The sequence below is a fragment of the Macrobrachium nipponense genome, chromosome 8 (assembly GCF_015104395.2).
Source record: "Macrobrachium nipponense isolate FS-2020 chromosome 8, ASM1510439v2, whole genome shotgun sequence".
Classification (NCBI taxonomy): domain Eukaryota; kingdom Metazoa; phylum Arthropoda; class Malacostraca; order Decapoda; family Palaemonidae; genus Macrobrachium; species Macrobrachium nipponense.
Window position 1 is genome coordinate 98,496,409 of NC_087203.1, and position 25,801 is coordinate 98,522,209.

At 37.4% G+C, this 25,801-nt stretch overlaps 1 protein-coding gene across 6 annotated transcripts in view; it reads left to right on the top strand.

The window, feature by feature from the left end:
• The window catches only part of LOC135222925 (uncharacterized), a 343,175-nt gene that overhangs the window by 209,772 nt on the left and 107,602 nt on the right, over window positions 1–25,801 (top strand). For all 6 annotated transcript variants that reach the window (XM_064261356.1, XM_064261360.1, XM_064261362.1 and 3 more), the window contains exon 2: window positions 13,232–13,990. In XM_064261356.1, the coding sequence (XP_064117426.1) occupies window positions 13,232–13,990 (759 nt within the window). The remainder of the gene's footprint in view (window positions 1–13,231; window positions 13,991–25,801) is intronic.

Here is a 25,801-nt window from a genome sequence, read left to right on the forward strand (position 1 = left end):
TTACATTTTCATGCAATTTATCCAGCGCTTTATAGGTCTTCCTCTCTTCCTTCCTCTTCAAACTTCTTAAATTTGACAGCCTTCTCCCCAACTAATCGTTCGCATTAGCTTCAAGAGAATCACCCCTTCACCGTAGTTTCACCGTAACCTTTTTGTTTGTATGGTGCTTTTACGTTGCATGGAACCAGTGGTTATTCATTCAACGGGGCCAACGGCTTTACGTGACTTCCAAACCACGTCGAGAGTGAACTTCTATCACCAGAAACTACACGTCTCTCACTCCTCAACGGAATGGCCGAGAACCGAACCCGCGACCACCGAGGTGGAACGCTAATACCATACCAACTACGCCGCTGAGGCGCTGTAACCTTTTTAAAACGTCCCGTTACTTCGCATATCTCATCCTTTCATGAACAGTATTTCAGCAGTTTCAACATTCTTCTCTCGTTCACATTCATCATTCAAACTTTAATTCCGTGAGGGAGAAGTTACTTGCAAATACCGTCATACAGTCCAACTTTTGTTTCCGCAGACTAGTGGTTCCCAAACGTGATCATACCAAGGACCCCCAGGTATGAATTGAATTGAATATAGAATTTAGGCCAAAGACCAAGCACTGGGACCTATAAGGTTATTTAACGCTGAAATGTAAATGGACAGTAAAAAGTTTGAAAAGTGTAACAGGAGGAAAACCTCGCAGTTGCACTATGAATCAATTGTTAGGAGAGGGTGTAAATTAAGATGGAAGAAAGAGAACACAAAAGGAGGTACAGTAAAAGCTACGGGGACCCCCAGATATGAAGTCCCAGCCGAGGATCCCAGCCAATCAAAAGCTATCATTTCTATACTGGGATACCCAGTACAACGTAGTACATTTATTATTTGAATGTTCCTGCACAAAATAAGTATAAGTAAATTATATAAATAATTATGTAATAAAAATATGCACGCTAGCTGCTTGCACGCCGAAATATCGATAACACCGACACTAGGATGATAGAGAATCAGTGATGTATATTTTTTTATTGTATATATAATTTTTTTCTGGCGTTGAAAAAATATTAATTTTTCCGTTGTGTCGCAGACCTCCTAAGGCCTTCTGGCCCCCAGGGGTCCACGGACCCCATTTTGGGAACCACTGCAGTAGACAATCCAAATTTCATAATTATCCTGCTTCCATTACTTAATCTGTGACAAACCTTTTCTTTTATCGTACCATAACTTGAATTTTTTCATATTTAATCCAGAATTCTTCTATGAACCGACTGGGTTCATTTTGTACTGCTTTCATTAATATTCATTGCTATCTTCCTCTCCTTTCCGTTTATCTATGTAACATTGTTCTTGCTCGCATTTACTTTCAACTTTTAATTTTTCCCAACACTTTCAGTCTTTCACCAATTTTTGTCATTTGGCACTATCCCTAATCATTACTCTAGCATTCGCAGACATTAAGAACTCCACATATTATTCACGAATCGTTTTCAAATCGTATAACTTTTCATTTTCATTTACTGTTCTCTCTCTGACTCTCAGCCCTCGATCTGTAACATATTAAACAGATATGGAGTCGTAACACATCCCTAACCCGGATCCATTTCTACACCAAACCAATAACTCCCGCCTACATACATATATTTATTCATGTATGCTAATGTATATATACATACATGTTATGTAAGTCTACGTATAGCACGCTGATTGCGATCCTAATGCTTCTTTTCAATATCCAACTGCAAATACCTCGTTGAACTAGACGTTGACCATGAAGCGTTCAAAATCGGCGTGGGAAAAGGAAGGTTCGTTCATAAAACTCCTTTTTACGAGGGAATCCGGTCGCGTTCGAACGTGGCGATCGGCAAATTCCTTTTTATCGGATTTTAATCGACATGTGTCAGCCAGGTCATGTGGACTCCTGTATTAATCTCTGAAGTGAACCTTTTCTTTTAACCTACAAATTCGGGATGGTGTATTCGTGGAATAAAGTACATGTGTATTGTTTGTACATATATAAACCGGTACATGTAAATAGATATTAGATATATGTGTATTCATGTTATATATATATATCATATATTATATATATATATATATATATATATATATATACATAACATATACATATACATAGTGTTAGTGTACATAAAATTTATTTTTGCGAGTTTAAGTTCGTCAGAATATTCACCCATTCAATCTTGCTGTTATATAACCAACCGCCTACAACATTATTCCAAAATAATTCACTTTAACCTTTCACCAAATCTCCCAAAATGGGATGAAAATGGGACGAATAGTTTAAATGAAATCCAACAAAGTTCTAATAGTCACCGTCCGACCACGAGTTCTTGGCGACCTCCCATCTGACAAATGGTCTGTTTTCCCTCTCGTTATAGTCTTGCATGGAAGTCTGTTGTTTTTAACCTTGTGTGTCATTCTGTTTGTCGTTTTACTTTTAAAGAGTGATATGTTTGAAGTGGAGGCGAAGAGACGTTCTTAAACTGTTTGTAATTAAGTATGTACGTGTCTGTATAATGATATGATTGCGTTAACCTGCATTTGTATCGTGTTGATTTTATAAAACATTATAGTATATTTATATATATATATATATATATATATATATATATATATATATATGTGTGTGTGTGTGTGTGTGTGTGTGTGTGTGTGTGTGTGTATACACACACACACATATATATAGATATATATAATGGTATAATGTATATATGTGTGTGTGTGTATTAATGATATAGATACAGTGTTTGTTTCGAGAACACTGAAAGGAATAAAAGCATTATGATGCCTATTCTAGTTGTGTTGAATAAAGAAATAGTACACGTATATTTTGAGAACGATATTCTTCGTTAATGTCTCTCTAACCGGAAGCCCCTCATAATGTATCTCTGATAATGTCTTTAAGTGTCAAGCTCGTTAACATCGGCTTGAATAGAGAAATAATAATGCCTGCTGCAATGTTGGCGTGACGACTGATGCTTGACTTGCTACCGAGAAAGCGATGTTGAATCAGTGTCATGCAACTCTTAACGGCAATCCAAGGAAATATATATATATATATATATATATATATATATATATATATATATATATATTATTTATATCATATATATATATATATGTATTATATATATATATGTATATCATATATACACATTCATACATACATACATACATATGCATATACATACATACATATACATAGATAGGTAGATATATATTGATTTATGTAAAATATATATTTTATATGTATTCTATATTTAAACATTGTATTACTATATATATATATATATATATAATATATATATATAATATATATATATATACATACAGTATATGTATGCATGTATGTAAACCAACACTTTTAGTATTCTCTCTCTCTCTCTCTCTCTCTCTCTCATCTCTCTCTCGCTGTGCTCGCTCCTTTTTCGTTCATGGCAAAGTCGGCTTCTGGCGTCCTCCATTGTTGTGTTCCTCGAACCTTTGTTATTTCGGAGCATTGAGAGACTGGATGTTCATCCCATTCAACGTCCACCCTATTGTTTCAGCTTTTGTTGGGTGCATTTTAAATCGTTAAACTGGAGTGAGAGTATGGAGGAGATTTCTTGTGATCTCGATTTGTCTTATTTTATTATATTTCTATATATATATATATATATATATATATATATATATATATATATATATATATATATATAATATATATATTACGTGTGTTTTGTTTTGTAAGGATATTATATTATACTCTAGTCTTTGGTATCATGCTTATTTCTGTATTTTATTTTTTATATGTGTTGACCATTTCCTTATTTGCGGTTTGTTTTGTGCGTTTTTATTTATTTATTTTGTTTTCTTTTTTTCTTTTTTTTTTTGTGCGAGCGCTTTTTGGAAAGAGAAGTTAGACGCGGATTACGAAAATTAGAACCCAATTAAGCAACATTTTCTCCTCGCACTCCTCGCAATACTTCCTTTGCAGTCTTTCGATAAGACGTTCTGATTTTTTCTTACTTTTTCTTTGAAGCTTGAGTTATTTTTTCCTTTTCATGTTTACTTACATGAAAAAAAAAATCTCAGCCTTACAAAATGCACAGGAAATGGAACTCGGGACACCAGAGCAAAGTATGTGTTCCTTTTTAGGCAGACATTGGCCTGGAAATCTAATGGCCCACCGGTTATTTGTTTGTTTTTGTTTTTGCTGGGAGAGCCACTCGAGGAAATGACGTTTCTTGTCATTTCTCCCTCAGTTGTTTATATTACTAGTTTACGGTCCTGACCTCCTTTTGAATGGCTGCATTTCTCAGAAAGCCAATTTTCTTCTCTTTTGGCGTCGTCTTTGTTTCATATTCTGGTTCACCTTTTAATCCGGCAACTGCAGTCTGTTATTAAGGTTTTCTCCAGACGTTCTTTTGCTTTATACTTGTTATATGCGGATGTAAGAAATATATTTGTATATATATATTTCTTTTTATTTTAAAAAGTTATTTATTTATTTATTTCTATTTGGTTATTCTCCTTAGAGAATAAGAATATAGCATTCTCATGTAGTAAAGAATAAGAATATAGCATTATCATGTAGCAAGAGAATAGGAATATAGTATTTTGATGTAGTAGAGAATAAAAATATAGCGTTCTCATGTAGTAGAGAATAACAATATTGCATTCTCATGTAGTAGAGAATAAGAATTATAGTATTGTCATGTAGTAGAGAATAAGAATTATAGTGTTGTCATGTAGTAGAGAATAAGAATATAGCATTTTCATGTAGTAGAGAATAAGAATTATAGCATTTTCATGTAGTAGAGAATAAGAACTATAGCCTTTTCATGTAGTAGCGAATAAGAATATAGCATTCTCATGTAGCAGAATATATGAATATAGCATTGTCATGTAGAGAATAAGAATATAGCATTCTCATGTAGTAGAGAATATGAATATAGCATTCTCATGTAGTAGAGAATAAGAATATAGCATTCTTATGTAGTAGAGAATAACAATATAGCATTCTCATGTAGCACAGAATAAGAATATAGTATTCTCGTGTAGTGGAGAATAGGAATAAAATAGCATTATCATGTAGTAGAGAATAACAATATATCATTCTCATGTAGAAGAGAATAAGAATATAACAATAGCATTCTCATGTAGCAGAGAATATGAATATAGCATTCTCATGTAGCAGAGAATATGAATATAGCATTCTCATGTTGCAGAGAAAATGAATATAGCATTCTCTTGTAGAGAATAAACATAAGCATTCTTATGTAGTAGTTTGTTGTGACACTTCCCTTCCCTTGTTCTTCTCAGCCCGTTGCGGTGACTCACTAAAAGCTACTTAGCACCAGGTAACCACTTCCCTTACTAGGTCAGCAGAAGTACATTAGGTTTTAATGGAACACGGCCGTATCCTTCCGTCATTTCCCCGGTTTCGATGCCACTACACCAAGACACGCGCACATACACCCACATATATATAAATATATGTATATTTGTTTGTATGTATGTATGTATATTTATGTGTGTATGTAGGTAGGAAGACCACAAAAATGTAAAATAAGGAAGGCAGCAGGGTATGGGGAAGAAATGGAGAGGACTTGGATCATCCATAGACGCCAAAATAAGAATTAAAGTAAGGGTTGCCGAAGCATCTCTCCTTTATGTGAGGGGGAAGTGTGGATGTTGATTGGGAATGAGATGAACAGATTGGAGATATTGAGGTCAATGTGGCATAAGAAGACTTGAAGGATGCAAAGGTTAATTAAGATAAGTACAGTGGTAACAAGGTTGGTATGAGTAAAAGGATGAGACAGAGTGCATTTGGATGGGGAAGTCTTGTGTATAGAATGGAGGATGGCTGTTTGATAAAAAAGCTTATGATTTGGAAATGAGTAGGAGTGGAAGAACTAAAATACTCGAGTTTAATATGCAGGAGGCATCAGAATCTGTGCAAGAGATGGGTGAATGAGCTAGTGTGTGCATGTGTGTGTGTGTAGGGGTTTCGACGACTTGCTAATGGCCTTGTGTGTAGGCGTGCAAAATGGCTATGTTATGGAAGGCATCTTGCACCATTGATTCATCCATGACGTACAGTAGCGACTGCTGTGTTGTTCTTGTTTCTGGAGCTACCCCATGTTGTGGGTAACAGTTAATGTGATATATCTATCTATCTATCTATATATATATATATATATATATATATATATATATATATATATATATATATATATATATCGCAGTGTTAAAGTGAGACATAAGTTACGTTTCAGTGGTTGTAATAGCAGCACACACACACACACACACCACACACACACACACACACACACACACACACACACACACACACACATATATATATATATTATATATATATATATATATATATATATATATATATATGTATATATGTATATATATACTATATAAAACACCTTTGGTTTCCTCTTAATTCCAGTTTTCAAATAGACCTATAGCCATTTTCCTGTAACTTTTAGTATCTGGTTTCGGTTAACTGATTTTTGGTCCATTTCCGCGAACGTCTTAAAAAGAATCTGGAAAATCTTGGGGCCAAAATCTTGAGTGTCGACTTCTTCGTGTTCTCGTACCCTCTCCTTCCTTAATGGAAATGTTTCTTCCTGATTAGACATTTTTATTTTACCTTATTTAAGCTGGTTAGATTTCCATTCCAAAATCCAGTAAAGTTAATTTTTGTCCGGTTTGATTTCCTATTCCCTGATGAAGGTTTTTTTTTTTAATTAAAAGATACTCAAAGTAGCACGAGTCTATAAATGGAAAAACAAATCCACCGTTATGTAAGTGTACATTTTGAAGATATATAGAGGGCTTGCTGAAATCTGTGCGATTCCCTTTTTCAGGAATTGTATGAATTCTCGAAAACTCTTTAGAGTTTAAAAATATTTGTAGTTAGATAAATGCGGATTTGCTCTCTCTCTCTCTCTCTCTCTCTCTCTCAAGCTCTTTATAGTTTTTTTAAATATATTCGTACAGTTGCATAAATGGGGATTTGTTTCCCCAATCTCTCTCTCTCTCTCTCTCTCTCTCTCTCTCTCTCTCTCTCTCTCTCAAGCTCTTTATAGTTTTATTTTTAATATATTTTACAGTTACGTAACTGTGCATTTGTTTTTCCATTTTTTATTCTAATATATTTTCACGTACATAACTGCATTTGTTTTTCCAATTCTCTCTCTCTCTCTCTCTCTCTCTCTCTCTCTCTCTCTCTCTCTCTCTCTCTCTGAGGAACCTCACTTTCCCTCCCACGCATCATCTCACCTCACCACCTCCTTCTTCCCTTCGCAAATATTATTGGAAGCCGTGTGTTCTCCTCTCTCCCTTTCAGTCGGAAATTTAATACCCTTTGCAGAGTGAATAAATTTCCCGGTGTGTCCTCTGATGGTCGCCAATCTCTTAAGCCGACTGTCTGAGGTCCTATAAGGTGATGACACGGATGGCTGGAGGATAAATCTCGAAAGAGGGAAGAGGAGTGAGGCTTTTGCGCGGTTCTTCTGTTTCGTTTGGTGGGGACAAGTGATGGTTTGCGTAGATTTTTGCCTTTTGAAGTTTGTTTTGTCAGTCATTTTCTCATATACTTTTACTTACGGTAATGATTTGGTCAAGAATCTGATACTTGATATTTACTGGGATTGGGCCATTAGGAAAACCCTTCAGATTGTGGATTGTCTGTTAATGCGTAGATACCCTTCTGTGTATGTACGTAGATACCCCTCAGACTATCGATTGTTTGCGTATCTATGTAGATACCCTTGAAACTATTGGTTGTCTCTGTGTATACTATGTAGAGACCCTTCAAAATCTTGGCTGTCTTTTTGTGTATGAAGATAACCACACACTTGTGTGTGTGTGTGTGTGTGTGTGTGTGTATCATCATTATTACTTTCATGTTACGTCGATAATTTGCGTAACGTTTGCTATTTTTGGGACCATGTGATGGAAGTGTATAAATTAAATCAGTATTCCTCAGTTAAAGGATAACGGTATATCTTAAGCAAGCTTTCATAATGACATGCCGTAAAATGAGCACATCTTGAATTAATTAACGCACTTTCCACCATGTGATTTCTGTAATCTCTCCGAAACGGTATCGTTCTCCAACTTGATAGCTCAGCATTCCAGCCATGGAAATCTGAAATGACGAAAGACCTGGAACGAGGAATCCATGACGGGAGGAGAAGGCAAGATAACGCAAGACGTCTTTCAATCGAGACTACAAATCCATTTTCAAAGGGGATCGAGTAAATTGTTTTCGTCTTTGGGGATCCCGGACGAATTCAATTCGACAGAGAGAGAGAGAGAGAGAGAGAGAGAGAGAGAGAGAGAGAGAGAGAGAGAGAGAGAAAAAAAATTTAACGGAGTCGGGGCAGTGGTAGTGTCTTTGAATTGATATAATGCACCAGGATTTAGTTATCGTGGTAAGTAATTAAATGCCGGTCTTTGATGGGTAAGCCCGGATTATTAATACGGCATTGATTTAAATGGTATTACAGAATTAGTTAATGGAAATGGAATGAATCTCGGATTATTGCTGAGTGAATGGGCCGAGGTAATAGCTAGACAAGGCTAATAAATTAGCCTTATCAGAAGATAAGGCGTTGAATTATAGTCTTTAGAGGTTTTCAATATTTCTGAGTGATGCAGTAAAGGTGGTTTGTTTAGTAATTTGAAGGAAAGTCAAGATTATGCTGTAATAACATGTGAGAATGTTGTGAGATTTATTGGATTTTACTTTTGTCTCATGAGAATTCCTGGTTTCTTCGGTGTTCCCATTCTAACGGCCATTGTTTTGTTTTGAGCGATTTTGAACGAAGGAGAACATAAATGAAAGACGGGAAAGAGATAGTCAACGAAATTAATAATGATAACAAACAGAAACAATATAAACATAAAAAAAATAGTGGTTCATTACACCGATAGCCAATCAAAACGCAATTCAGAACGTTAGAAAGTGTTCCGTCCCTTTTCTATCGTCGTGTTTGATGAAACTTTAAAACTCAAAGTTAATCCAAACACGTTTGGGGCCTTCCATCTTACATAAAAAGCGAAATTATTTTTACGGTGGGTGATGACGAAACGAAATTGGCTTGGGATGCCTCTTTTCAACCAGCCTAATAAAAGTTCGGTCTGAAGTTTGGTCATTTTTTATCTCCTTGTTATGTAATGGTCGTAGAGAGCAGTGAACGAGAGGCGATCAAGAGGAACCCCCACGTATGTTTGAAGTGGTAATTGGGAACTCGATATTCTGTGGGTGTTACTCGGAAATAAGGAACCTTTCCGCTGGTTGTAGATCTAGACTAAACTGTAGTTCGTTTGTAGCTTGCTGAAAGCGAGGAATTAATTTTTTGTGGTTTTAGGTCTGGAGTGGCATTATGAAACCAGTATTTGGTTTTGGACTGACAGTAGGAAACTGGTTGGTTTTAGGTTAGGGTTAGAAGTTTTGAAACGTCCGTTTTTGAAGGATTTCTATGATTTACGTAGAATGTTGGAAATTTATTGCAATTTTGATTTGGGATTAGGGTTTTTTTTTATCGAATGTTTGGCATCCTCTTGTGACTCTGGACTTGAATCATGGAACCCATTTATTGCATGGGGTTAGAAGTGTAAAACCCATTTCTTGGCTTGTACAGCAAGGTTTGATTCCAATTGCAGTTTTGGACAGGAAGTATAGAACGTAATTGTGAGTTTGGTCTGGAAGTATAGAACTTGTGTGTGAGTCTGGAAGAAAAGAGTGGAATCCATTTCCAGATTGGGACTGGGAGTTTGGAACATGTTGGTAGGTTTGAACAATTTGTGTGTTTTGACTGAAAGTGTGAGGACCCCTTTTATGGATATAACCTTGGTAAGGAAACTGTGAGTTTCGTAGGTATGGACTGAGAGTTCAGACATCGTTTGTGGGTTTGGACTGAGAATATGGAACCTGATTGGCTGATGTATGGAACTTGTTTGTGAGATTGAATTAGGATAATGGAACCTGTAAGTGGGTTTGACCGGGAGTGTGGAACCCAATAGTAGGTTTGGACTTGGAATCTGGATTCTGCAGGTTTAGACTGTGTGGAAGCTGTTCGTAGTTTGAACGGAGAATTGGAACCCATTGGCAGATTTAGACTGGAGCTATTGAGCCTGTTTGTGGGTTTGGACTGGAAGAGTGAAGTTTGCTTGTGGGTTTGGAATGGAAGAGTGAAGTTTGCTTGTGGGTTTGGATTGGAGTGTGGAATGTGTTGATAGGAGTGTGGAATCCATTCGTAGTCTGACTGGAAGTGTGGACTCCAATGTAGCTCTAAACTGAGTGATATTTTGGAATATAAGTATCGAATCTGTCTGTCAGTTTAGACTGGAAGTATGGATCATATTCGTGGGTTTGCATTGGAGATGTTGAACTGGTATTGGCTTCGGAATTTGAATTCTGAAACCCAGATACTTTTGGAATGGAACTAAGGATTTTGTAAGATTGTGCTGGAAGTTGGTAGCTTGTATATTGTGGAATTAATTCAAAGTAGGAAAACATTTTGTGTTGTGGTTTCGGACAGGAAGTAAGAAAATCGCCTGCTGCAAAATGTGCCTATTTATTCAACGTTTGGAACTATTGTGGGTTGCAGGGCTGGGTTAGAATATGGAACCCGTTTGTTTATTTTGACAGAAAGCTAGAAACACCTGTGTTATGGTTTGAGACGGTCATTTGAAAATATCTGTTGCTGAATTTGAACCAGAAGTGGACTTGTTTATTGCGGAATTGGGTTCAGGCGCAAAAGCCGCTGATTTCAAAATTGAAATTATAATCTACGAGTTTAAATATATATGTTATATAATACTTAGTCCTAAATTTGGTGATACCTTGGTATAAATAATTGGTTAAGGTAGGTAACGTAAAATCAAAATGTTTTGAAGAATGACGTACAAGCAAGCCAATCTTGGTTATACGGTATGTGTTTCATAGAGGGTTTGGATAAATGTCACTGGTTTAAAGTTACTCTCTTTGTGTTAGTAGAATCGTAAAGTTTATCCACTCTTAAAATCTTTATGATATTTTGACAAAATAATATTCCCTGCCATTGCCTCAACTGCGATGCTCCTGTATTGGATACAGATTGATTATAATAAAGAAAAAGAATATTAGAGTTCAGGCATCCGTATTTTTTGGTAGTTGTGTCATTATCACATTACCTTTTATAGACACCGAACGTTACATCCTGACAACGATGCATAAATGAAACGTGCTTGCCCTGTCATAAAAATCAACTAAAATTGCATCGTTCATCAAAAACAAAAATGTAAAGTAGAAAATGGCACACGCCCAAATATGTTTGCAGATTTTCTTGAAATTTTAGCAAGGGAATGGAACGCAATTTGCAATTATGACCCTAAACATGGGAAAACTAGCAAAAAGAGAGCTTACAGGTCTTCATAAATTTTAATACTTTGAGCGCAGTCTCTTCACATGTGAAGCGGTACTGTGCACGGTTTAAATCTACCATTTTTCAGAGCTGTAAGAAACGTTTTTTCTGAGTGAAATATTATTTCATTTTAATGTCAAGATTTTAGTTTTTTTTACCAGTAGAACTAGATATTCAGTTTTGGCGTGTATGTTTGAAGGGCATAATAAAACTGATTCTTTTCCTTAGCTAACTGTATATTTGTATATAAACATATATATATATATATATATATATATATATATATATATATATATATATATATATATATATATATGCATGCACTTCAAAATAGTATTATGATTCTCTTACTTTGCTTTATATAGTGTGTGTGTATGTATATATATATATATATATATATATATATATATATATATATATATATATATATATATATATATAATATATATTATGCAGGATATATCGATGCACTCCACAATTAAAACGAAGAAGGAAAAAACTGAGGAAGAAGAAAGGAAATGCAAGAAGTTAAGATTGAATTTCCTTTCGTCCTTGGCTGCTTCATGTTCATTGCGGAATACACCGATATATTTTGTTAATTTCGTGACAGAAGAATACAATGAATATTTATCTATATATATATATATATATATATTATATATATATATATATATATATAGATATATTTATTTCCGTGACGAATGTGTGTTAAACTCCTGAAGAAAAAGTAACAAGTGCCTGGCAACTATCATGTTGTGCGTCTACTCAAGCATCGTCGACAGCAGTTCGTTTCTGCTATGTTGACATTCCACGTCACAGAAAGTTCGCCCATTTTTGCTTCAGAGATTTTTCGTCCTACTTCCTCGAATGACTTGATTGTCTGACTGTCTTTTTATTTGCTACCACTGTCGATTCCTCACGTACAAGGTTTGATACCTGTATGTCGTTTAGTTGGCGGTGGGATGAAATTGTAGTATGTATTTTGTACTCTCTCTCTCTCTCTCTCTCTAACTCTCCTCTCTCTCTCTCTCTCTCTTCTTCTCCTATATATATATATATATATATATATAAATAAATATATTATATATATATATATATTTATACATATATATATATATTATATATATATATATATATTATATATATATATATATATATATATTAGTGTGTATGAATGTCTGTAAATGTTTGGTGTTGCTAAATGATACGTTTAAGGGGCATGAGCATGGGCATGGGTATAAAAAAAACTGTCAAAATGTTATACTTATGAAGAAATTGAAGCATTTCATAAACTTGTAGTTGAATGGGCAGATGACACATTTGTGTGTGTGTGTGAATTAGTTTCACCTAACTGATTTCATCCAAGGATGGTTTGGTCGGCTGCAAATATGCAATATGCAGTATGTATACTCAGTCCCTTAGACAGCTGAGTTAATCTTCTTTGTGTTGACTGAAAATTTAACGCTAAAAATGCTTTTACTTAGGTATGACAGAGTTACATATGAAATGCCTTGTATGGTTGTATTTTTCTCCCTTATTGTATTTGTGTTTGAATTTTTTTTATGTTCAGGGCTGAAATCAGATAGTCAGCATTATATATTTTGTTGGATCAAGTTTTTTACGAAAGAATCCTTTATTTAACATTTCACTCAGGCTTAAAACTTTGTACAATAGAGAAGGGAAAAGTTAGGACTCTGTATCTCTCATTACGATTTCGTATTTGTGGATAGATTTATATCTTTTATGATTGAATTTGGAAGATCGTAACCATTTCAACAATACTTTTCCCTCTTTTTCAGATTATTCGTTCTTCGACAAAGCCTTCGGGAAGGACGCCTCACAGCAAGAGCCTGAGGCGAACAAGGGCAGGAAATCTCAGCGCCTCTCTCGCTCTCCCGCTGCGAAGGGACGCCGAGGTCATCCAGTAAGAAGCCCCAAAGTCAGTCCATCCCCAACCCAACCACCCGGAGGACCACCCCCAAGGGAGGCGGGAGAAAGAGTCCAGGCCACAGAACACCCTCCCACTGGGAAAAGGCATCCAAACAGCAGGGCGCTACAGGTTCTGAAAAGGATCCACGCCAACGCCCTCCCGCAGAAAGAAGAAGAGGAGGAGGCCCCCGCGCCCCAAACAAAGGGGCCATCCCAATTACCAGAGCGAAAAAGTGATCCTCCATTATCACAAGATCAGCCGTGCCCCCTGAACTCCATACCCTACAACTACCTTCAGATCTTCAGCGAAAACCCGGAGGTCCTTATCGAGAAGAACAGCCCATCCTCTAAGAGGGAGAGTTCTCCTCCTTCGGGAAGCACGCCGCCGCCCAGTCACAATAGTTCTCAGCTTCAGGAGATCCTGTACGGCGTGCCCAATGTCCTCCTACGCCCAGACGATTCGCAGAAACACGCGCGTCGCCACCTCCCGCAGCAGCAGCTTCCTGTCGCCTTCGGTGTTGTAGCGGAAGAAGAAGAAGAAGAGGAGGAGGAAGGGAGGCAGAAGATGACCACAATGAGACACGGCTCTCTGCTCGAACGCAAGAAGAAGCAATGGGAGGAAGAGAGAGGTAAGATCAGCACTGTGTTCTCTCTCTCTCTCTCTCTCTCTCTCTCTCTCTCTCTCTCTCTCTCTCTTTCTGTAGCATTTCCGCTGTAGTTAACCTACAAATTCAGTTTGTATGTTTACGTACATGGCGTTTATTGAGTGATGTTACTTTCAGTCATTTTGATACCTTCGGATTTGCTGAAATTTATATAAAGTCAAAATTAACCCATTAAAATAGAATTAACGTCACCATCGGAGTAACTTACACCTAAAAGGGATGATATAAAATAAGTCTGGCCACAATTCCACTGATTGACATCTAGGTGACTGACATCACCCATTCAGCATCAAAATACTTATATAAAAGTGCATCTACCCTGGCCAGGACTCGAGCCTTTGTTTGTGGATTGATATATGGATAATGGCACTGTTACCAATGTATATGTTCACAGAGACATAGGTTCGAATCCTGGTAAGGGAAGATGCACTTAGATTTGAATCATGGTCAAGGTAATGTTACTTTTTATAAAATTCAATTTGGTTTGACCTAACTCCCAAGTTAATGTGTAATGTCTGGTTTTATATTTTAAAGTATAAAAATGTAACGCACAAAATTGACTCATATATATATATATATATATATATATATATATATATGTATATATATATATATATATGTATATATATATACATATATATAATATATATATATATATATATATATATATATATATATATATATATATATATATATATATATATATATATATATATATATGTATGTATTGAAGTGGCGTTTGATACCGTAGAGCAGAGGAAAAGAAAACTCAGATATGTTTGCAAGGTCTGTGACTCAATCCCAGTCTGCCGCCCACCAGTCTACCCATCGGTGAAATGGTATGGAGCCATCAGCGCCATCCTTTAAATTGTTTAAAGATTTATATACACACTATATATATATGGCATACGTTTTAATTGTTTATTTTCGTACGTGAGGATACTTAACACAAAACTTATTTTCCTACCTACTGACAAACTTATCTTCCATTTCATTTCATTTCTTGTAACGGCCTACCAACATTTTCTTTTTCTCGCCCGTTATTTCTTGATGATCATTTCAGAAAATCCCTCGGCTTAGCGGCCTCGTCGAAATATACCTTCCCTGGCATTTGCTCATGCGGCTTTAGGGTTCTTTCCTCTAAGGATTTCAGAAAAGGACCCTTGTCTGGTCGTAAGAGTTTTTTTCATTGTTGACGATTTCGATACAATAATTGTTACAGAAATATTACTAGCATATTGTTTGTTGTGATACGTGTTTCTTCAGGGAAAATCCTACATAAAGCATAAGTCTGTGAACGCGCTTGGGGCACACATACATATAATATATATATATATATATATATATATATATAGATATATATATATATATATATATATATATATATATTATAATATATATATATGCCGCATAATAAAATGTGTCGACCCCTTCTACCACAAACTGCACTATCTTATGTATGTTTCATTCAGCATTGTCTCCTGAATTCCAGTCAACCTTTACTCGATATCTCTCCCTGTCCCTCCCACATTTTCTGAATTATACATTACTATCACCAACCTACCGCGCCTGAGAACCCCCTCCTATAACAAAGCAGTAGCCCCTCCCATCGTCAAAGTTTCCCTCTTGTCATACAAGCTGCTAATAACACAAAACTAATCGCTCTGTGCTTCTCATTTCATCCTCAACACCTTTCAAATCACATCTCGATCTACTTTTTCGTAGGTTTTCTCTTTGCTCGTGTAATCGCATACGCCTTTTACTTTTTTTTTTTTTTGTTTTTTATTTTACCTCTCAAACTTCACACGCAACTCTTCTATAACTGATACCTGATCCCTAAACCCTTTGTGTCAATTAGAATTTTACCATTAAGTATTGTTTTATCTAAACGATGTTCACAGTCACCTTTATCGCGTTAGCTTTATAAATATAAAAAGGAACGCCTATTCCTCTCATCCAGCCTTTCCGAACCTACTTTTCATCCTGACATGCATTGCATCCATTGCACACTCTCTTTATGCACTCACAAGCACTACCATAATGCAGCATCTGATGAGTTCCTTACCCCTTCGCATTCTGGAACTTTAATTTCCCTCTGACTTCCTAAACAGCCACTTCTGCAAGCTCTCTCTAATGTATATTAAACCATACCACTTTAGCATCAATCATATGTTTTTTTTTTTTTTTTTTTTTTTTTTTTTTTCTCTCTCTTTTTTTTATCCTCAACATTTTGAAACCCTCAAAATCCTCCTCGCTATAAGACTTCATTCTCTTTTGACTGCTTTTCTCCCCGTAGGGGGGTAGTGCCGTCAGTGGACCTCATGTGGTGCACTGTACTTAAGGTTCTTTGCAGCGTACCTTCGGCCCCTAGCTGCAACCCCTTTCGTTCCTTTTACGGTACCTCCTTTCATATTCTCTTTCTGTCATCTTACTTTCCACCCTCTCCTAACAATTGATTCATAGTGTCACTGCGAGGATTTCCTCCTGTTACACCTTTTAGTCCTTTTACTGTCAATTTTCGTTTCAGCTTTGAATGACCTCATAGATCCCAGTGCTTGGCCTTTGGCCTAAATTCTATATTCAGTTCAATTCCCTCCACATGTATCTTTTATTCGAAAATTTATTTGCTTGCTGACCCTTCTCTCTTTCCTTCATTTTTCCGTTCATTCTTTCAAAAGTACTTCCTCGAACTCACTCCTAAATTTTCAGCTATCCACCATTTTCTCTCTTACCCGTGACCAACTTACGCATTATCTTGTAAACCTCTACACGATCACATCTGTCATGCAACTGCAATTTAAACACCATTTTTTTCCACCAAACCTATCATTTCATTACCTCACGAACATCCTTTTTTTTCATTTTTCTTTTCTTTCCAATGCGTGTGTAGCCGCAGTGAATCTCTGCTGACATATTGGTCTTATTCTAGAAACTACCTCACTACTCATCTGTCTCATCTGTACACACCACCAGAGCATGGAATGAAATCCATCAAAACCGCTGTCCTTCATCCATAGGGGATAGTGTTATAGAGCAAAACGATTTTATAAATTTCCCACTTTCCGAAAGTCAGTGTATCATATATATATATATATATATATATATATATATATATATATATATATATATATATAAACATATATATACATATACATACACATATACAAAATGAAGGCAGGGAAGCACACAACCATGTCAAGAAACTAATTTTTATCAGGTTGCAACGTTTCGAAGCCAACCAGCAGGCCTCATTTTCAAGCTACAAAGTAATAATACCTAATTACTACAATTAATTAAGTGACAGATATTGAAGTACACGATATAAGGTGCAATAAAACAAACACAGTTAAATATATGAATAAGGACCAACCGTTGACTGTGGAGGCAGAGGAAGGACTGACCAAAAAACAGTGTCACGGAAGATAAAGAGACATGAACGTAGCATATGGGTGTTCAGTGAGGGGGCCAGTTTTTTAATAAACAGTGATTTATTAATTGTTAAAATCTAATGATTGGAGGCTCTTCCCAAAACCGTAATGTCTTTGTACTAGTTGGAATATTTACATTTATCGGTATGATTCCTATGCTGGAAAATTCGGGTTTTCAAAAGTTTAGTGCCAAGCCTATAGCTGACAGCTCTATGACTGACGATTCATACCTTAAGTAACATGTACGTCGATCCAATGTAGGTCCCTCGATTACATTGTACATTCGTTGATTTGAGTGCCTCGGTAGCATGATCAGTATGGTCTTGGCCTGCCACCTCAGTGGCCGTGAGTTCGATTCTCGGGCATTCTATTGAGGGGTCAGAGACGTGGTTCGGAAGTCACGTAAAGCCGTTGGTCCCGTTGCTGAATAACCACTGGTTCCATGCAACGTAAAAACACCATACAAACAAACATTCATTGATTTGTGTTTTCAGGGGGAAACCCGACGTTCAACAGGGGGCCGTGTTTTGTTGTTTTGGATGGTGAGCGTCCTGAGGGCATTACAGAATATTCCAGTCACCACCCATGGCCTGCGTCACTCGTCACCTTGGTCCTCGTTCTACTGGCCAAAATAGATGTCACTGTCCGATGGCGTATGACAGTGGAGAAGTGCCGTCCCACCGACGGATGACATCATTCTTTTCCTTATTGCAGTTATTGCAATTGTCTCTTCCTGGACGGGAGGATTGTCAAACTTACTATAGTAGATTCACATCAACCGTGCATTTGATGTCTTAGCCAGTCCCTTACGACGCTCCTGATTGGCTGTTGATAAGCCAATCACAGGCTGGAAACTCTCGGTCTCTCGAGAGAGTTCACATATGCAGCATGTATGTTCCACTTCTCCTGAGGGGTGCTTTTGAAAGACGTATCCCTCAGAGGAGGTGGAACATACGTCCTGCCTATGTGAACTCTTGAGAGAGACTGAGTTTCCAGCCCAGTGATTGGTCTATCAACAGCCAATCAGGAGCGTCGTAAGGGACTGGCTTATACATCAGATACACCTTTGATGTGAATCAACTATACCATATAACATCTGACACCTGAAAAGAATGAAAACCATAATCAGCCCCACTTAATACGGCTATCATGGGCACATGAACAGATAAAAAGAGCTGTTGGATATCTGTGATTGCGTACCAAAAAACAACTTTAAGGCGGTAGGCTCATCGCAGATTTTTTCTTCTTATCCTTTGTGAAGACAAAAGATTTGACAGATGGAAGTGAGCATCGGCCTCCTCCTCCTCCTCTTCCTCCTCCTCCTCCTCCTCCTCCTCCTCCTCCTACCTCCTCCTCCTCCTACCATTTTAAATTCACAACCTGTTGCTCCGTTCTGCTCAGCTTCCTTTCGGCCAGTGATATTTTTCTGTTTGTTTGTTTGACTCATTCCTTTGATAGATTCCTTTATCGTTTTAGTCTCGATTTAAGTATTTGCATCGTCGCTGAAGGCGTTTTGTTATATATTCAATAAAATTTATGATCCTCATAAGAAAAAAACACATATATGTATATATATAATTATATGTATGCATGTATGTATATGTACACGTAATTATATAATTATGTACATATATATACTCTTTATATATATATATATATAATATATATATATTATATATATAATATATATATGTATGTATATGTATATATGTATGTATGTTATGTATGTATATATGTATGTATTTGTGTACGTAAATATATAATTAAATACATATATTTATACTCCTTTAATTAATATTATTATATATTATATATTATATTATATATATATATATATAATGTATTGTATGTTTGTATGTATGTATATATACGTATATATATGATTATATACATATATATACTCTTTATTATATAATATCAAGTAATTATGTGAAAACAATTAATGTAAGGATATTTTCACCATTATATTGAGTCCACTGTAGTTAAGGGACAAAAATAAGAACAAATTATGTAAAATACCTTTGAAATTGAAATAGTCAAACTTTCTCAAAGTAAACAGAATAAAATACGAAAGGGAGCCCAAACCAGCCTCCAATCTCCGGTTTATTTGACCAGCATTTCTATCCCGAACTTTTTACTTGCATTGTGGAGTTTCATCTCATTCACTGATTTGTCTTCCTGTGTCCCGTGAGAATTACTTACCGAAAGGTTTTGTGATACCTACAGTCAGTCAAATATCCTAGTCCTCATGACCGTGTGAATAAAAACACAGTTTTAGAAAAACTCTTTAAGTACTGAAATATTTTGGCTAAAAGAGCATGAGGAGAGTACTCAAATATCTCAGAGGTTAATAGGTATCAGACAATGAACAAAAAAAGGGGAAAAAAATTCATCCAAGATATGGTTATGAAACGGTATAAGGAGAAAAAGTCAAAATGAGATTGCCTAGTACTTCTAATTATAACGTAGAAAAAGTTTCGGTGAAAACACTGGACATAATCTCATCAGACCTAGAGAGAGAGAGAGAGAGAGAGAAGAGAGAGAGAGAGAGAGAGAGAGAGAGAGAGGGTACGGCGGGACTGCTCTTACTACCTTAAAATTCGGGGAAATCTCTTAAATCTGATTATTAATTTACCGAGATGGCTGAGGAGAAATCCCTAGACGCTTCCTCTTTATGAGAAAAGGCACTTGGAGTAGGAGAGAGGAAAAGGGCGAATGTGTAAGAGGAAATTAATAGTTGGGGAGAACAAAAATAAAGCAGCGTAACTCTGCACCAGACGTACCCCGTAAGTAATCCATTTAAAAAATAAACAAGACGGGAGAGAGATGCTCCCCCTCTGGTAGTACCCGACACACCTCACCACCAATTCCACCATTTCCGTCTATCTAATTACGCTCTCTCTCTCTCTCTCTCTCTCTCTCTCTCTCAGCCGGACACACTTTGCGAAACGAGATTCGATAAAGTGAAGGAAAAATAAAGTTGTGGTCAGAGGCGCTTCAGTCCTTCACTTGTCCTTCAACTGTCATGAAGGGTGACATTTATCTCGAGAGCGACTCATCCATTCCGGAGGGAGAGAGAGCGGACAAAGGTCAGGGGTGAATTCGGATTAAAACTTAAATACGGGAATATGAAAACTGATGTTAATGGATGTGAGAGGCAAGGGTGCGTAATGATTTGCAAATTTACTGAATTAATATCGGAGTATAAACATTAAAAAGCAAGGTATAGAGTGGGAGGACAAAAGGAAGAGGGAAGTGTTATAATGACGGGAATTTGTAGTTCTAATTATTTAGTCCATATAGAACGCCACATAACGCACAATTTCCTCATTATGTAAGCACATGAGCACACAAATATTCGCGCACACACACACACATACTGGTGTGTGTTCATTCTTTGCAGAAAATGCCTATATTACAAAGTAGCATGACTTTCTTAAGGTAACAGCACCAGTAGTCATGACATTACCAGGAAGACAGGTTCACATATGTATACTAAAGGGCACGAAAGATTTTTGATACTATGCAGTATTTTATATATATTTAATACATACTATGGGTATAGTGTATATAAGGAAAATGAAACAGAAAATATGTTCTTAACCGTTTCGTCTGTTAAGACTTACCTGAAAGACTGGTACATAGCAGAAGAAATTTACGTCATATATGTTAAGGTGAGAGTACAGTACAAACGAACATACAAACAGCTAAAAATGGCCGTTGACACCCACGACGAATAGACATATCTATTTTGAGAGAGAGCGGATGCGCTATTCATAAATCCTGTTTTCGTTTGACGTCTGAACAGGAATATTGTTTTGCCTTTTGTACCCAGCTTAAATACGCTCTTAAAATCTGTTCGTTTTATTCATTTCTTTTCAAGCAAATATGTCAGCTTTATTCATTCCTAGGCCGTTATTCATTAGAGACAGAACACTCCACAAATGACCGTTTGGATTTTGTGGATGCATTTTTACATGGACGTGTAAAAATTACCCATATGCCGCTAAAATGGACCCAGTAACACTTGATTTTTATTGTACTAGTATCTGTAGTCGCAAAGTTTTACGTTGCCAAAATTTGTCTGAAAATGAGGCTTTCGACTGAAAAATGTAACCACCTCCAAAATAGTAAGAAAATCGGATGTTTTCTTTACAGAGGCAAATCTGAATGAATTTACGTGTAGCAAAAGCAGCGCTAACAGCATCTCTGCTATCATTATTATATTCTTATCATCATTTTCATTTTCATTATTTTTAATATTTAATTGCGACAGCAGCACTAGAGTTAAGAATAGCAACAAAAAACGTGACCTGAGGATGAAATACACTGAGGTTTATGGTGTATTTTCTTCCTTCTAAACTAGCAAATATTTCTGTTAAAATTTACGGTGCTCATTAATATTTACGGGAAAAAATATATATAGTATATATGTATACCTTTATGTGTGAGTGTATCCTACTAATGGCAGCTTGTCTTTCTGTAACCCGAAACTCTGTTTTGTCTTCATCATAAATGCAACAGACTTTTGCCTTTTAATTTCCCGTTATAAAAGTTTGACGTTCGAGACGACAGAAGGGACACCATCCTGCATAAAGTAGTTTCAGAAAGCTTCATTCTACAAAGGAATGACTCACGTGGGTCTTGATTTCTTAGCCAGACTAATATCAATCATAATATTCAGTTAATCATGTGAGGAATGAACGTCACCCTGTCGTCAGGAAGAGACAAAACGGGAAACAGATGTAAACCAATAACTCTCAAAACAAAACCGATAATAACCGCGGTCGCTGTATCTCGTCATCTCATTTCCCTCTCTTGGATTGCGTCACTGAATTGTCTGATGAACGGTCGGCAGCAATCAGCTGACTCTCAAGGACCCATTCCAATATTCCCTCGAACTATTGCGGGGGAATAATAAGCATCTTGGCCTTATCGGACGTCGATAACATATTGAAACTATGCCAGGCACCTGGGGTGGGACTTGGAATGGGGGCTAGTGGTGGGGGAATGATAAGAGGGGCTGTTTTTAAACGAAGGGAGGGAAAATTGTTTTAACGAAGAGGGGAAAAAATTGTGTTCAGTTGCAAGACTGCTGTTGAAAAACAGGAGGCAATTGACAAGAGGGAAAAACTGAGTTTATTGGTGAAGATTAGGTAGAATAGAAATGGTGCAAACGAATATTGGCCAAATATTAGGAAACCGAAGGATTTTTGAAGCCATATAACATTCACTTTGGAGGGAATTGTACTGTTGTTATTATTATTGATATTATTTCAAAGACTAGGGGCCAAACCAAGTCTTGAGGGGGTCAAGTGGCCCCCAGCCCCTCAGACAAATATCCATAAAAAATATGAGTGGGGAAATATCGTAATTGCCGCAGATATCTAAAGTGCTTTATTATTATTATTATTATTATTTCGGAAGGAAGGACCCTCTCGTAGACATGTTTTGTTAAAAAAAAATAACTGCTGCTTCAGCACTATTAATCTATAAAGAGTCTTCTCTATCTTTCTGATGACGGCTTTCTCGTTGTTGCTTAGAAACTGGCGAGCAACGCACCAAAGGGCATGGTAAAATTCGGTTGAGTCATTTGATTTATTATTGCTTATACAATTCTCTCTCTCCTCTCTCGTCTCTCATCTCTCTCTCTCTCTCCTCTCTATCTCTCTCTCTCTCTAACGCGACGTTTCCTCCTGATCGACAGGACCATTATCAAAGCGATAAACTGCTGAGGGATGAATTCAGTGGTTGTTGTTGTTTTTTGATTTTAGCTGACCTTGTGTCAGCACGGGCTCTTGCTCACAGAGCAGCCCGTAAGTTCCAGTGGCGAGTCCTTCTCCTTTTATCGTGGTGTTGCGAGCTCTCCAGTACGGTCAGAGCACTTCTCCGGTAGGTCGAGCTTTTTATTGGGTTCCCGGGAAGGTGACTCATGACGGCGGCGTTGATAGTCTTGCAGACCTCTCAGGTAGGGGGTATCCCGGGAGCCTACTTGATTGGCTTCTACCTGCGTGACGTCACCCCTGGTATTATTCTCCTGTCCGGTGTTCGTTCCATGCGCGCTGGTTACTTTTCGTTAGGGGAGAGGGGTGTGGTCCATCCTCACACACGTCGGTATCAGGAACGTTCTTTTGGGTGGTATTGAGGGGAGGCTTTTTTCTTTCGAGGATGAGCAGCGCTTCTAGGAGACCGCAGACGTCGTGGGTCAGGTGCTCTCCCGATGATCTTAGTATTCCTGACGATGTCGTCTCTCGTGATGTTTCTGCGGTGTACTGCCAGGGCGTGCTGCCTAATGGCGCCCTACCATGGGCGTGGCAGGAAATCCTTTTCGACAGGCGCATCGTCGTCATGCCGATGTAAATCCCAGGGCAATCCTTGGGCGGGGCATACGTATCGGTAGACGACGTTGGATTTACTGCTTCAGGGGGTCTCCTGCCGGCATGACGACGATGCGCCTGTCGAAAAGGATTCCTGCCACGCCCAGGAGGGGGGCGCCATTAGGCAGCACGCCCTTGCAGTACACCGCAGAAACATCACGAGAGACGACATCGTCAGGAATACTAAGATCATCGGGAGAGCACCTGACCCACGACGTCTGCGTCTCCTAGAAGCGCTGCTCATCCTCGAAGAAAAAAAAGCCTCCCCTCAATACCACCCAAGAAGCGTTCCTGATACCGACGTGTGTGAGGAGGACCACACCCCTCTCCCCTAACGAAAGTACCAGCGCGCATGGAACGAACACCGGACAGGAGAATAATACCAGGGTGACGTCACGCAGGTAGAAGCCAATCAAGAGGCTCCCGGTGATACCCCCTACCTGAGAAGGTCTGCAAGACTAGTCAACGCCCGCCGTATGAGTCACCTTCCCGGGAACCAATAAAAAGCTCGACCTACCGGAGAAGTGCTGCTGACCCGTATGCTGAGAGCTCGCAACACCACGATAAAGGAGAAGGACTCGCCACTGGAATAATAAGGAAATGTTTTGTGGACATCACAAGCTAACTGACTTAGCAAACTTTTTTCTCAGACTCATACCCTTCCTTCTTCTCATCTGTTGGCCTCTCTGACTTGCCAACACCTCATACTATAGCACTTTTCCTACTACTGAAGGGCACCTTAGGGTTTAAAAAGGTTGGACAACCTTACCCATCAAAATTTAAAGTTTCTGTTCAATATCACACTCATCAACTCACGCATTATTCACCAAATAAAGAATCATATCCTACCATTACCACCTTCTCACCATCCTGAGTTACGGGCTGACTCTGTGAGCAAGAGCCCGTGCTGACAACAAGGTCAGCTAAATCAAAAACAACAACAACAACCAACTGGAATTCAGTCCCTCAGCAGTTATCGCTTGATAATGTCCTGCGATCAGGAGGAAACGTCGCGTTAGAGAGAGAGAGGAGAGAGAGAGAGAGAGAGAGAGAGAGAGAGAGAGAGAGAGAATTGAATTGATAAGCAATAATAAATCAAATGACTCAACCGAATTTTACCATGCCCTTTGGTGCGTTGCTCGCCAGTCTAAGCAACAACGAGAAAGCCGTCGATCAGAAAGATAGAGAAGACTCTTTATAAGATTAATAGCTGCTGAAGCAGCAGTTATTTTTAACAAAACATATTATTATTATTATTATTATTATATTATTATTATTATTATTATTATTATTATTATTATTTTTTTCATTATTATTATTATATATTTCCAGGGTTTTTCCCTTCGAAAATGTCGGCAATATTCAAGAAATTTTGGAAGGCATCATACTTATATCTAGTATATGTTAGTGTGTCTTTTCCTATTTAAGAGTTCGTGATAGTTACATGCGCAGCTCCGTAAATATAACAGAAAGGAGAAAGGAGACAATACGTTTTTTATGGAAAAACTTATATATTGTATATATACACTGACATTTATGTATGGACTATGTTTGTCCATGGATGCACATAAGAAAACGTTAGTAAGCAAATGAAAGAAAAGTCTCGAAAGAAAACGGCTGTAAGCAAGTGCATCGATCATGCATAAACAAAAAATAAAAACAAAAATTATTGTACATAGAAACCTCGGTCTTCTGCCAAAAATAAAAACTTCTGCCATCATTTGATTGAATCACTGCGATATAAGAATACTTGCTTGTTGCAAGAGCTTTTAGGTACGCGTCAACTTGAACGGAAATGAAGAAGCCTTTTCTTTAAAAAAATGGTCTGCTGGATAATAATAAAAGTAATTATTCTTTCACGTTCACTTCAAAATGGAGCAAATTGCTTAAGACAAAGCCCACATTCGTGTTAGTCAGCAAATAATGAAAAATAAGAAATAGTATTGAGGGGAGCGACGCCGCAAAAAAAA